The 15,279-nt window shown below is 35.9% G+C and overlaps 1 protein-coding gene across 16 annotated transcripts in view; it reads right to left on the bottom strand.

Annotated features, from left to right (window-relative positions):
• The window catches only part of PPP1R9A (protein phosphatase 1 regulatory subunit 9A), a 326,344-nt gene that overhangs the window by 42,575 nt on the left and 268,490 nt on the right, over positions 1–15,279 (bottom strand). For all 16 annotated transcript variants that reach the window (XM_058725032.1, XM_058725033.1, XM_058725031.1 and 13 more), the window contains 2 exons: positions 13,473–13,569; positions 13,197–13,368 (listed from right to left, as the gene is read on the bottom strand). In XM_058725032.1, the coding sequence (XP_058581015.1) occupies positions 13,197–13,368; positions 13,473–13,569 (269 nt within the window). The remainder of the gene's footprint in view (positions 1–13,196; positions 13,369–13,472; positions 13,570–15,279) is intronic.

The raw sequence follows: 15,279 nt of genomic DNA on the forward strand, positions 1-15,279 counted from the left end.
AGAGGAGGCAGAGAGAATCCCAAGCAGGCTCCCTGTTGTCAACACAGAGCCCGATATGGGGTTCAAACTCATCAATGGTGAGACCATGACCTGAGCCAAATTCAAGAGTTGGACACCTAACTGACTGAGCCACCCAGGTGCCCCATCTTCATTCCATTCTAATCTGAGAGCTCTAGTGTTTCAGGACCTAATATTCCCAGATGTTGTTATTAGCCCAGGAAACTGTCAAAATCCGGGTGATTATCAGCCTGCCCTGTGTGAGAAGGCTGGTCTTTCATGACATGTATGGAGACTGTTTGCCTGCATCGCTCCTTTACTAACTGCCAGATGATTTGGCCAGATGAAGACCCTGTGGCTTAGCTTCCAGTTGCTACTTTGTTTTAGTATTGCACAGGGGAAGATGTATTGAATCGGATATGGTAATTTGAGACCAAGTTACAAGACCAACTTCATCTCTTATGACAGCACTTTACTTAAGAACCCACCCATGGCCAACTCTCACCCCGGACTCCATTAATTTAGTTGCTTTCCTTATAGTTGCCTAAAAGTTGATAAATTTTACACCCCAAGTACTATTTATGAAATTTTAGGAAGCTGATTTCTTCCAGTTTCAGAACAAGTAGGAGAAGATTAATGCTGTTTCTTAATCTATTAAGTAGGTCCGAGTTTACTGTTGTATCAACTGTACATTTCATTTGCTGATGTTTGAAAAATATTAAAGAATTACTTTTTTAGACAGGTCATCTGTATGACCTTTGAAACATAGTAACTGAGTTATCTGTTTTAGTTTAATGCTTTAATCCAGTGCAGTCTGATATCCAACTTTACCTTCTTCAGCTTATAGTTAACTTAGTTAGCTCCCTGTTCTCAAGAGGGCAGAGAAGAAGTCTAAATTCTGTTGCCCCTGACTCCTTAGTAATGCCACTAGACTGCCCATAGAGATAGTGGCTATAACTCGGAAAAACAAAACAAAACAAAACAAAGCAAAAAAAAAAAAAAAAAAAAAAAAAAGCACCACCACCAACTATGTGAGATAACCTAAATCCCATCAAATATCATCTGCAACTCTTATAAGAGTCATTGATTCCGAGACTATGAAAGGATCCAGAATTTATATTTAGGTAACAAGAAAAGGCATTCCTTTACTGTCTTAGGATTCCTTTACTGTCAAACATCTTTAGAATCTGACAGAAAAGTACTAAAATTCAAAGAATTGTAAAATTTAATCAAATGGGCAAACTGGTTGGAACTGAGGCCTTCTGTGAGTAGAACCATGAGGTCATGTGCATTAAGCTGGGTCTAGGAAGGTGGGACATGTAAATGTCCTCTTCTTGAAATTATAGCATCTTTGACATAGCAACAATAAACAAGCTTCTGTGTTCTCACAGGGTGGCCTACAAAAATCTAACTGGTTTTCTCAGTCAAAAATCTCTGGATATACTTAGTAATCCCAAGCATGCTACATAGGCAACACCTCCCCCCAATTATATATCATGATATAATAGTTTCCTTGATTAGTGTAAGAATTCAGATCTTATGCCTTTGGTAGGAAATAACCTCAATTACTTGAAATGACAGTTGTTGGCTTCCTTAATGGGAAAGTATCTTTCAACTACAGGAAGACTAATTGCGTACAGCATTAGAAGGTTTAAGAAAACTCAAAGGTTATGCTACTTGTAAGCATAATGTAACAGATGCATGAGAATTTAAGTACTTGCAAAGACTCTCAGTCACTAAGAACAGTAGTTAAAAAGGAAATCAAGTGTAACAAATTTGTAAATGCAATTTAAAATGTTTATAGGTGTTTAATTAGATAAGTTTATAAACAGGAACTAAATATTATTCAAAGATCCCTTAGTGATTTGCAAACCAAATTTAAAAACTTAAAGAACTAGATTTTTGATAATGTAGCCTGAATAAATCAAACATTAATTGTAAAACCAAAATAAATATCCAAGTGACTTTTTGGATGGTCATAAGGCCTTTACTGTCATCACAAAACTCACAGGCAATAGGGTTTTCCACGTACCTACGTTCTAATGTTTCTTAAGCCTCCTCATATGTCACATTTCCTGTAGGTTCTCAGACATAATTAGTGTACAGTATTGAGAGAGAAAATTATTTCATGTCCACTGGAATTCAGTCTTGACATCAGTGTCCTGCCTAAACAGAAAAAACCCTAAGGATTTAATAACTGCTGAAACAATATGGCTGGACATTGTCCAGAGCCATACACGCAAGATAATCTTCTGGTCCTAATTCCAGAAATCTCTGTTCATTGTTTCATTTTAATTTTAAAGATGCTGTGACACCCCGATTGAGCACATCTCCCTCTTGGATGGTAGATGGCTTAAGTGAAATCTGTGGCCCCCCCCTGAACAAACCACAGGAGCCCACCAGCATGCACTGTATACATAAACCACTCGGGCAGCATATTCTTTTGCATCCTCCCATCCGGATTTCCCAGGATGTTTTTCACAGTTATTTTTACCTCAGCATAACTATACAGTATCTTCCAGTCTGTGTGATTAGAATTTCATGGTGAACCAGAGCACTGTCTATAAAATGTAAGAAACACTTCAGGATACAACTATCTTGTCAAGTTTCCTTGAAAAGGTGCTATATCTCACATTTGAGTTAAAACTATCATGGGGCGCCTGGGTGGCTCAGTCGGTTAAGCGGCAGACTTTGGTTCAGTTCATGATCTCACAGTTCATGAGTTCGAGCTCTGCATTGGGATCTGTGCTGACAGCTCAGGGCCTGGAACCTACTTTGGATTCTCTGTGTGTGTGCGCGCGCGCGTGCGCATGTCTCTGCTCCTCCCATGCTTGCTTGCTTTGTGTCTCGAGGGGGTTGGGGAATGAATAAACGTTAAAAAATTAACAAAACAAAATGGCCTTTACTTCCAGAAGATCATAATCTACCCTATAGTTTAATTCCAAAAGTCAAAATATAAAGCAGTCTGCTTTTCCTACAATGGATAGAAAACTACTAAGCTTAAGCTCTTTCTGACAAAATAACTTGTTTTCTATCAAAACAACTTCAGATATCTTCTAGTACGAATGCATACCTCACTGGATTGAAGGGTCTGGTGACTTCTGTGAACTTATAGAGAGGCAGTGAGAAATAGGAACCAAGGAGAGTTGTCATTTTGCAACTGAATACCTCCTTCTGAATGCCTCCTTGATTTGGCAACAAAAGTCTTAATGACTTACACAAAGACAGATGCAAAACTTGCAAAAAACTAGACAGGCAATTTAGGTGCTTTGCTTTTTGATTAAGAGAACAGATTTTGGCTCTAATGATATGCCAGAAAACAATCAATAAGTATTGATTTCTCATTCATTTGGCTTGTTCATTAAAATTTTCCATAGTGATTTACCGGGAATGTTCACTCTTTAATTAGTGCAACTCAATAATATTTCATGGTCAAAATTATTTATCGGGGATTAAAAGTTGCTGAAAATGATTTGTTCAGGAAAAATGAAAATGATGAAAGTTTACCAAGAAATTATATCTGTATGCATGATAAAAACAAGCTTGAATCCACTCCAGAATTCTCTCCTGTTCCAATTTAGAACTAAACAATGTGACAGCATGGAATAATTACCTCATTGCTCTGTATCTAATGCTCTTGTAGAAGACACTCCTGATAATGTAGTGCAAGCATTCACTTTCCTTTTAATGACTTTCCATTTAATGAATTCTGGCTTTAATCATGCCTTTAACCTTATTTTAAAATCCTGGGTTCCAATGCTAAAAGTGAATGCTTAATGTACTCTCGGACTCTGTTAGAAAATAAATCAAATGTGGTAGAGGTCTAGCCCAGATTCATATCCACAGGTATCTGAAAAGAGCCACTAACATTGAGGGCTCAGGGAAAGGCAAAAAGGACAAAGACAACATATGATTACAGCCTCAGGATAAAATGATTTCTTGGAGGAGTCCAGTGACCTTAGGAACCTCCTTATTGTTGTAAATGTCTGCTTGGTGTTGACTTTTTTCCCCTTATTAAGCCTTAAATTTTATAAGTCCCCAAAAATCTTTTGTGGTTTTCCTCATTCTTACCTTTCAATTACGCTACTTAAAATATCTTTAAAATATCTTATTTACGTAAAAATTATACCATATATGTAAGTCATATAGAAAAAGAAGGAAAAAGACACCCATGTTCCTACCATCAAGCCTAAAAAGTAAAATTAGTATTTTTGAAGCCCTCTCTATGCCTCATTTCTAGTTATAGCCCCTGCTTTTTCTCCTAGTTATTTCACAAAAGTATTTCACTGATTGAGCCACCCAGGCACTCCTGTCTTTTGGTACACATTGCAAGAACTTCTGAAAGCATATATACATGTAGAAGTAAACTTAGTGGGCCACAGACTTGGCAAACCTTTCATTTTACTGGATAATACCAAACTGCTTTAGCAAAATAGTTGTATGAGTTTTCTTTTGTGCTGGCTATCACATATTACTGTGAAATTTTATATTTGCAAATCATTTTATTAAAAAAAATTTTTTTTTAACGTTTATTTATTTTTGAGACAGGGAGAGACAGAGCATGAACAGGGGAGGGTCAGAGAGAGGGAGACACAGAATATGAAGCAGGCTCCAGGCTCCGAGCTGTCAGCACAGAGCCCGACGCAGGGCTAGAACTCACGGACCGCAAGATCATGACCTGAGCCAAAGTCGGCCGCCTAACCGACTGAGCCAGCCAGGCGCCCCGCAAATCATTTTATTTTTTACTAATGAGATTGAATGCTTACCAAAGTCTACTTTTCCTTTTTTGTGAATTGATTGCTTATGTAGTTATCCATTTTTCTTTTATGTTAGTTGTGTTCTCCTATGATCATTGTGAGTTCTGAGCATATTCTGGATAACAATCTTTTCCTTAAATGGGCTACAAATATATTCTCTCATTTTCTGGCATCTCTTTCCATGTTCTTTATAAAGATACTATAGTGTCTTTCAATGATCAGGTTTTCTTAATATAACTGTGGTCAAATTAATAAATTTTTCTTATGATTTGGAATTTTTGTGTCTTAAATCATATACACATTCTCCTACATTTTCTTCAAAAAGTTTGAAATACTGCCTTTCATATTTGAGACTTTAATCCATTTGGAATCTATTTCATGAATGATAGGAGGTTGGATCCAATTTTATTTTTTTTTCCATGTAAATGCTCGATATTCTCAGCACCATTTATTAGTCCATCCTTTCCCCACTATTCTTCAGTGTCAGTTCTACATTAGTCTCAAATTGTCTTGAATGGGTCAGTTTCTGGACTCAACTCTGTTGTACTGGTCTACTTGTCAATTACTGAGACTACACCACTACCTTAATCACTTTTACTTTATAATGAATCTCAGCATCTGAGAGAACACTCACACTATCCTTCCTCAAGTATATCCTGATTATTCTGGGCCAGGCTCTTCCTCCATACACATTTTAGAAACAATTCACCAGGGCGCCTGGGTGCCTCAGTCAGTTAAGCAGCTCAGATCATGATCTCGTGGTTCATGAGTTCGAGTCCTGCATCAGGCTCCTTGCTGACAGCTCAGAGCCTGGAGCCTGCTTAGGATTCTGTGTCTCCCTCTCTCTCTGCCCCTCCCCTGCTCACACTCTGTCTGTTTCTCTCTCTCTCAAGAATGAATAAATGTTAAAAAAAAATTTAAAAAAAACCAAAAAACTTGCCAAGTTCCAAACATCAAAAACAAAGCCCTGTTCAAATTCTCAACAGAACTGAATGAAACCTATAGGTTAATATGGCATTATGGCATGTTTACAATATTGAGGTTTCCTACCTCTTCCAATTTATATAGGTCTTCTTGAATGTCTTATCGTGGGTCTTGAGCTTCTTTTGCTAAATTTATACCAGCTACCTTATACTTTTTGTTGCTATTTTAAATGGCTTGTACAAAAATAACATGTTCTGTTTGTTAGAATTAATGGATATATATAATGATTCTTGGAGCCATCCATCCTGCTAAACTCTTATTAATTCTAATAATCTGCATTCTTGAGCATTTTTTATGTATTCAATTTTATTATCAGTGAATAATAATAATTATGCTTCTTTCTTTTTATTCCTTATATCTTTTACTTCTTTTGCTTGTCTGGTACTTACTAGGACAACACTGAATACAAGAGGTCATAGTACATTAAGCGGTGAAATGTTAACAGTATTCTTAATTTTTTTAAAGGAAATTCTTGATTTTAACATTTCACCACTTAATCTGATGCTTGATAGACTTGTTAGCTTCACATATCAAGTTAAGAAAGTTCTAGTTTAATAAACTTTTGTATTTCTAGTTTAATAAACTTTTGATTGTGAATAAATGTTCAACTTCATTAAATGTCTTCATCTAAGAAGATGATTATGTATGTTTCTCCTCTAAATACATTATATATATATATATATATATATATATATATATATATATATACACACACAAATGTATATAAAATACATTTCTGGATTCAGTATTTATCTCTGTGAATAAGTAGGGTGTTTGTTTGTTTGTTTGTTTAATGATGAGAATCCTGGCCAGCTAGTGGGTATTTACTCTGCCTACCTTAGAGTAGAAAAGGAACTCTATTCCAGAACAAAACTGTGTTACACAGCTTAAGTCTTATAAAAATATATTAACCCCATCTGCAGCTTAACTGTTTGTTAAATATACAGACCTGTAATCCATTAGTTACATAGAAAACCATACCCTAGGCATTTGCCAAGGTGTATAAACTCTAACTTATTGCCACTCAGTATTTATTAAAAGCTCATTTAAGAACTACAACACCTGTAGTGTATAAAAAGAATTAAAAAAAAAAACCCAAACCCCAACTTTTTGAAGAATTTTATTAACTCTTTACTCAGTAATGCAGGTCACACTCCAACTGCAGAAGAATTTTTTTTTTTTAATTCTAGTATAATTAACATACAGTGTTATATTAATTTCAGGTGTTATGAAAGATATTTTTTTTATATCCAATTGCAGTAGGGACTCATTCCCCTAAAAAATAATTGTTAGGACTTCACATGGAACCAATAAATGGATTGTTTTTAATAAAATAAGGAAGGACTAGCAATACAGCTGGCAAATATCAAATATTCAAATTTAAAATACTGGTTATAAGGGAGAGTCACCAATATTCTTTCATGTTCATAAATTCTGTCATCATTTAAGAGAATGTTTTTAATCATACCAATAAAGTCTGAGGATTAAAAAAAGAATCAGTTGAATGGGAAAAATATTAATGAATATTCAGGACATGTTCTTCTGCAAATATTCTAAACTATATCTGTAGGTATCCACAAAAAGAAGACAAGTTAATATAAGAGTAAGTTGGAGAAAAACATCCGCACTTGACTAACCCAAAAGAAAGCAAGAAAGCAGATAAAAATAACAAGGATGTTTTTGTTAGATTACAAACAAATAGTAAGAGCTTAGATTTAAACTCAACATATAAGTAAATAAATTAAATAACAACTTTCTAAATGCATCTTAAAAATAAAGAATTGGGAAAATTTAAAGAGATTGAGAAATTGTAATAAAAAAACCCCAACTATATGCTGTTTACAAAAGATACTGAAAGTACACAGTAGAAGAAAATGATATACCATACAAACACTAACCAAAAGACAGCCGATATAGCTCTTTAAATGTAAGACAAAGTAGACATTAAAGTGAATTACCAAAAATAGAGACATTCTCTGAAGATCAAAGGTCAATCTGCCAAAGAAGATATGACAATTCTAAAGTGTATGTACCTACTAACATCACCTCAAACATATAAAGCAAAAACTGACAAAACCAAAAGAAAGCAAAACAATTATAGGGTGAGATTTTTTTTAACATTCTCTCTCAGTAATACATTCTAGAAGTTTTAAACATGGTTACTAAATTTGTCTGATATACATGAAAGAGCACCTGAGCACCAAACTAGATTAACAGCTAAGTACTGTCATGTCTTATTCATCCTCTCCCCAATAATTTAAATTAGTTTTACACAACTTACATTATACATTTGTGTGATGCCATTAGTCTAACGTTGAAGGCCACTGTGTGAAAATGTCCTAATAACAATCACCAATTAAGGATGTTAATATTAATATCACTTTTGCTCCAAATCATGCATTATTTGTGCCAATAGTTGTACTTCACTTAAGCAGATGGTTTGTTTTTTTAATCTTAGGAACACTGTGAATGATGTAATGAACAATGGTTTCCCCCTCTCCTTCTGACAACTAGAAAGCTGAGAGCCAGATAAAAGGCCTTGCCTCAGAAATACTATAAGCATGGTATAAATACTTGCAGTATTTCTGGTTCCACTCTTTCCTCATCCTTATTGTTCTTTCTTATCTTGCCACTATCAATTTATCCAATCCTGTCATATAAAGGTGTCTCCCCAAGTTACTTCTAGACAATATATGAATGAATGAAGTATAAGGATAAAAACACATGGGTAAAAAAGGTAGATACTCTTAATGGCATCTGGTTACCTGGCTCTTCCTGATAAAGACTTTATTTAAATCAGAGTAAATTTCAAAGAAGTGATTGAATTCAGAGAAATCAGATTTCATGCAAACCAATAAGCTAACAGCTGTTTCACAATAAGCAAATATATGTGGGTGGGGCCTGATGATCAGAGAATTGACTGGCTTGAATATCTAAGCAGGCTCAGAGTTCCACTGACATGTCCACAAGGCCTAGGTTTCAGACCAAGCATCCTGGGTCCATGATTCAGGTGCAGACTACCATCTTAGGGATGTACTTTTGGGAAATCTAGAGCTTTATTGCAACAGTCAAACCATTTTGTGGAAAAAGTGTAAAGGAAAGGAGAGGAAGCGAGAAGGTATTATTTTCATATCCTTATACTCCTTTATCCAGGATATACTTAAATTACCTGGAGAGTAGCTGAGAAATATTTTTTTTTAAAGACACCCAGGTTTCAGTAATTAATTCCAGATACAATTTATGCTGTAAGTCTAGACTTTCTTACAATCTGCCATATTGCACTTTCAGTCCATTTCTTCCATGTGAAGAGAAAGACTTCTGGCACAGTTCTTATTAGAGCTACGGAATGGTAAGTAACTAAAGAACTATGAATAAAACGTTTTATATAATCTTCCATGTTTACACTTTAGGGAAAATAACATTCAGTGTTCTCTAGTGGCCCAATGGCTAAGTGTGTATGAGAAAGAAGAAGCATTTGGTAGTAACACCCAAAATTCACAGGGATACTTGAACTACGTTTACAAACCTATAAGTGACCCAGTTCCTGTTAAACCTCCAAAGTATCAATGGGTCATGGTACTTACAGAAACAAGTATGAATTCTTCTTCAGGTATTCAAAGCCTACTTTTAGTCCAAGAATACCCTGTAGCATACCTTTAACATCAGGTCTCATTCTTTAACATAAAGTCTATGAATCAGAAAAAAAAATCATTCTAATTTTATTCATTTTTTTCCCTTTTCTTCAAACTCCCTCTCATCTCTTAAAATGTATATCATGTATGTATTTGTCCTATACCAAATACTTAATCTTCTCCATCCTTTATCCTGCAAGTTACATGCCTTGTTGTATAGTTAGCAGGGACAAACACTGTTCTTTCTACCCCGGAGCCATCTTTCTTCTTACTAGTCAGTATGCCACTAGGCTTTCAGGGTTCAAAATACTTTTCTAAAGGTGTCAAACTTACTTTTAACCTCTCGAGGAAGGATAATCATAATCTGCTTCATATGTAACTTTTATCAATTAGTTTTAGTCTTTCTTTCATTATCTCTATGGAATATGCATAAACTTTCACAAAAGAGCCTTTGAAATATTTGAAGATGAAAACAGTTTCATCTTAAGGATCCTGGAATTTCTGAAGTGCAGGAAGTGCATGTCATTAAAGTGATCTCCAGGGAATTTAATCAAACTAGGACTACAACCCTTTTCTACCAAGATCTCTCTAACATGACTGTTCTCTGCTCTTATTCTAATCCTGACTTAAAAACCTGGATAGTCACAGACATTTCTAGTCACTAAGGGCCCTTGGATACATGGTAGAGAACTCTTACATAGACCAGCACTACTGAGGCACTAAGAAATGACAAATACAAGAGGTGCGTGGGTGGCTCAGTTGGTTAGGCATCTGTGACTTCAGCTCAGGTCATAATCTCATGGGTCATGAGTTCAAGCCCCACATCTGGCTCTGTGCTGATGGCAAGGAGCCTGCTTGGGATTCTCTCTCTCTCTCTCTCTCTCTCTCTCTCTCTCTCTCTCCCCCCTCTCTGCCTCCCCCTGCACCACCTCAAAATAAATAAACTTAAAAAAAAAGAAAAAGAAATGACTAACATAAAACAAGGCAGGAGGGCAAAATAATTACTTTTCATGTCTCAGAACACAAGAAAAATAATGTGTTTATTTAATAAATAAGTGCTAATTAATAACTCTTAATAATTAAGTAATAATCCTTAATAAGGATTTGTCATGGCTCCTGGTGAAAAGAACTGTTCTATTTCTTTTATGTATTATGATAAGAAAAATATATTAGAGGATATTAAGTTATGGATTTGTATATATATTCTATCAAAATTTTAATGAGATACTTGGATAGGCTTGGTTTATAGAGAGAAGCACACAAATGGTGCTCAAATAGAACTGTAACTGTGGTAAACTTCTGAATGGCCTGAAAACGATTTTATCACTCTAAAAACTTACAATACTTCAATGTTGAGAGTCACGTAATTAATCCCTCCTCATTTGGGAAGCCCATTCCTGGAAGAACATGAGTGCTGTGAAGAAATGGCTGCTTATGTGTCCTTCCTTTCCTCCTCCTCCTCCCTTTCTGCCTCCTTCACTCTCTCCTTCTTTTCTCCTTCTTTCACTATTTCATTCTAACATAATTTTTCATTGACTTTAAATGATAATCCTTTTACTTCACTGAGCTGCCTCAAAGCCTAAAAATATGCTAAAGCACTCACCCTATCAATAAAACACTCCAGTGCTCAGAAAGCAAGTCAGAACTGGACAGTCCACAGGAAGTGGGGAGAAAAGGCCCTGTATTTAAGGGGCAGAAACTAACAGAACTGACAGCAACTGCTGTACCTATCTTGTTGCAGAAAGGTGGAGGAGGGGGCGGGGGGGAGCGTGGATCTTGAAATGTCAAATGGCCTGTGTCAGGTCCGCAGTTTACTTCCTTTTCCAAACCTCTAGGTCTTCAGCGTTCCCTAGCAACAGACGCAAAGGATCAATTTAGAAAAGTGCTTTCCAGAGCATTCCTATCTAGCTACTGACCAAGCCATTTTAGTTTATGTGATCAAGCAATTGAAATTCAAGGAGATTTATCACTGACTGTCCTCGGCAGCAAAACTGGAAGAGCGCCGCTTGATATGTATGCTGCTAATGTCTAAGATGACTGATTCTACCTCAACCGCACAAGCATGGATTGGTTTCAGTAAGAATTAGTAGTCTCTGCATCTCACTGTGAACCGACAGTGTTGCTAGGGAAACTGATAATTATGTGGCAAAATGGAGGGTGTAGAATAGGAAAAGGGTTCAGAAGAAATATAAGGTTTTGATCCAAAGCAGCGTGTTAATAGTATAGTTTGTTTATCTTCTGTACTCACATAATTTAATAAATAACATTAATTATATGTTTGAGAAGATACAGATTTCTGAATTGAAAGAAATGAACAGAAATGAATTGAACATTGGAAAGCTACTGGTTACTGATCATACTTGGTGCATGCCACAGTAGAAACACATGTTTACTACAAACTACAATTTAATTAAAATATTCAAAAAGAAACTAATTTTTTTCTGGCATTTGTCTTTAGAAATCAATCTTTAGAGAGTTCCAGATACAAAAACCAGAATCCTATAAAAGCTCTAATAAATTTGCTTTCATTCACCTCAGGGACTAAGTCATATAACCTCAAAACACATGTTGGTGTATAGAAAAACGATGCGTTACTATTTTTATATTATACAGAGTAAAGCCAACCCAGAGACGCTGAGTGACCTTCCCGAAGACACACAGGTCTTCGGTTAGCGGTGATGCTGGTGCCAAATACTCCTCTTAGAGCTGCCCAAGAGGCGTCGTGTGCATGTCATATTTTATCAAGGGAAAGCCTCGCAAAAAGATATAAATGCAGTAAATTGGTCTCAAATCTCTAGATCTCACTCTGAAGGAAGATGTCCAACACTTTTCATTTTTCATGGCTACGAGTTTAGTTCTAAAAGTTCATTAACTTGTGTTAATGAGCCCTTGTGTATCAGGAAAGTCTCGTTGGAGACATTTTAATATGTGAGAAAGATCATCAAAGAATTAAATAGGTCATTAGTGACAGTTTTACTGCATGGCAAATCACCGACTGTAAGCTGTCTGTCCTAAGATGACAATGCTAATTCACAACATTGTTTTATTTTCGCTTTTTCCGAGGACCACTAGGTACAAACTTTAAAAGATGAAACCAAAGGTTTTATATACTCCTGTGTATTTATCTTGATAAATTCTTATACATTTTCTAATTTATAAATATACCACAAATATTAAAACATTCATTCACATTCATATACACACAACCTACGTATGGATGTGTGTCTGTGCAAGAAAGTAAGTGACTGATTTATGGTAGGTATGTAAAACAAGACAAACATTTACAACAGAAAATATTTCCAGCGTTTCGATCTTATTTGGTCTTTGACAGGAAAGAATGGGAAGTGTATATAAGGACACCAAGGTAAAAGCATAAAACGATACAGAACTTCTTAACTCAATGAATTCCAAGTACCAGAAGTAGGTAATCAGCCTTCTGGTGTTAGGAAAAAGATCTTCATTCTAATAACTTAAAAATCGGAAGCTTTACTTATTAATACATAAGTAGTATAGCTTCATCCAACGGGGCGAACTATCATTTTAAGGTAGTTTATTTTTTTAAGGTAGTTTATTAAGTCTATCAATTTTATGATGGCTTAAAAACACTTGGCTTGCCTTAAGTTTCAATTTTGTTATTTCCTTACATGAAATCATTGAGTTTTGATAAAACAAGAAAGAAATAATAGGTTCTTATTTTGATAAACCTTTTTTCTTTCCCATGGCAGAAAAGATTTTTCAACTTTTAAATCTCTGGGAAGGAAAAAGAAGAATATAAAGCCAAATTTTACAGTCATTAAAAACAATTTTTGCGGTAGGTTAAACAAACCTTGACTTAGGCCATCTTGACAAGATGTCTGCTTGACATCCAAGTTCTCCATGGTATCTCCTTTAGAGACTTCACCAAGAGATGTTCTTCTCTCAAAGATGTTGTTGTTATTGTTAACTTGAGTCCCATTTTGCTTCAGTAGTCTGAACACCTCAGCTTCCAAATCTCTAATCTAAGGAAAAAAAAAATCCATCCATGAAACTCTAAGCCAGCACTCCTCTCCAAGTACTAAGCAAAACCATCCTATTCCTTAGTAGTCCCAAGCACATAACTCACCCGTACTTGCAGACCTTGAACTTCCACAAGATGAGCTTTTTCCAAATCTTCTATTTTCTTTCTTTCTGCTTCCTGTCTTTTGATGAAATCAAGTTCTCTTAAGAAGAAAATAAAAGATCTGATTGCATCAGATACCCAATAAATGAGGAGACATGTGAACATTCTTATTTGAAGCAATAAATGGCACAGTGGGATAAATAACTGGACAGCTATTTAAATAGACAAAACTCAATCATAGTTAGAAAAAAAAAAGGTATCTAGTAATGAAAGCAAATAAAATATTTTAATGGATCTCAAAGTAAGGAAAAATGCTTTGAATCTGCTTACTGTGATTTTCATTTGTAACTCCTGACTCTAAAACACCCAGACAGATCTAGAGAGAGGCTACTGGACTAATGACCCACCTTGGGTAAGTTTAGTGGAGATAATTACACGTCATGTAGTTATAATTCCACACGTAACAAAGTCATATGCTTAGTAAGCTGATAGAACTGGATGGTAAGAGTTTACAAAAGATAATTATAATTTTCCTTCTGTGAATGACAGTGGTGAAGGGTTGGGTGGGTCAGAAACACTGCAAGGGGGAGGAGGGGAGCTGTCGCCTACACACCTGAGGATAATATGGGGAGAGGGAGAAAATATCTCCATTTTGAGAGCCTGGACTACAACCTGAAAATTTGGCAATGCTTGTTATAAGGTTGTTTCATGAAATAAAATTAGGTATACTATTTTTGGCAAGAAGGGTTAAAATAGTGATGTACTGAATTCATGATCACAAAGGGTAATTTCTCCCTTTTTAACAAACATTTTATAGCAATCTCCTTTAAATATTAAAAACATTCTTTCTGTGATAGGAAATGACAGAGACATTATGAATCTTATGCATACACTTAGCTTCTAAGACTTGGCATGGGGAAGGGTACCGGCACTGCTTTTTGTTGTTCTAACTGGCCAGAAGTAAACTGATGAAAAAATGCAGTAAAAATTTCCCTGAAATTACACCAAAATCCAACAGAGGGAAGCAAAGCAGCATGAGTGTGGAAAGAGCTGTTAAAATGCAAAAGCAGAGTGTAGTGCCAGGACTCTGCTTCTGCAGGGGACTGAGGCCCTTGTGTTTTCTCTCGACAGCTGAGAAAGAGAAAATGGCAGGGCAGGGGGTCTTGCTAGTCAGTATTGACACCATCTGAAGTGGGAAAATTCTGCAGTTACTGATTCTAACAGAGACAGAAGCAGCCTCATCAAGGCCCAATTGCTGCCCTCTCTGTATGTACGGTGGGTGTGCGTGACTTCAACTGGGCTTCTTGCTTCTTGGTCACAGAGTTGTTTTGAAAAGGACAGAAATTTAAATGTTTTCATAGTTACTAGGAATGACTATCAAAAAGAAATCCAGAGATAACTGACTGCCAAAAAACTGTAAAATAAACAAAATATTATCTTACATGAAAACACCATAGAAGTGATTTCCAAAACTATGCTTTCTAACTATGCTTCTTAAAGGGATAACCAAGATTATTTTTTCTGTTCTACTAAATGTTACAAAATGATGGGATATACACCTTCTTTAGATGCACACATCTATTCTTTAGTCATTAGAAGCTGCTTACTTTTTTTTTTTTTTTTTTTTTTTTTATTTTATTTTTGGGACAGAGAGAGACAGAGCATGAACGGGGGAGGGGCAGAGAGAGAGGGAGACACAGAATCGGAAACAGCCTCCAGGCTCCGAGCCATCAGCCCAGAGCCCGACGCGGGGCTCGAACTCACAGACCGCGAGATCGTGACCTGGCTGAAGTCGGACGCTTAACCGACT

Source organism: Neofelis nebulosa, chromosome 4 (genome assembly GCF_028018385.1).
Source record: "Neofelis nebulosa isolate mNeoNeb1 chromosome 4, mNeoNeb1.pri, whole genome shotgun sequence".
Classification (NCBI taxonomy): domain Eukaryota; kingdom Metazoa; phylum Chordata; class Mammalia; order Carnivora; family Felidae; genus Neofelis; species Neofelis nebulosa.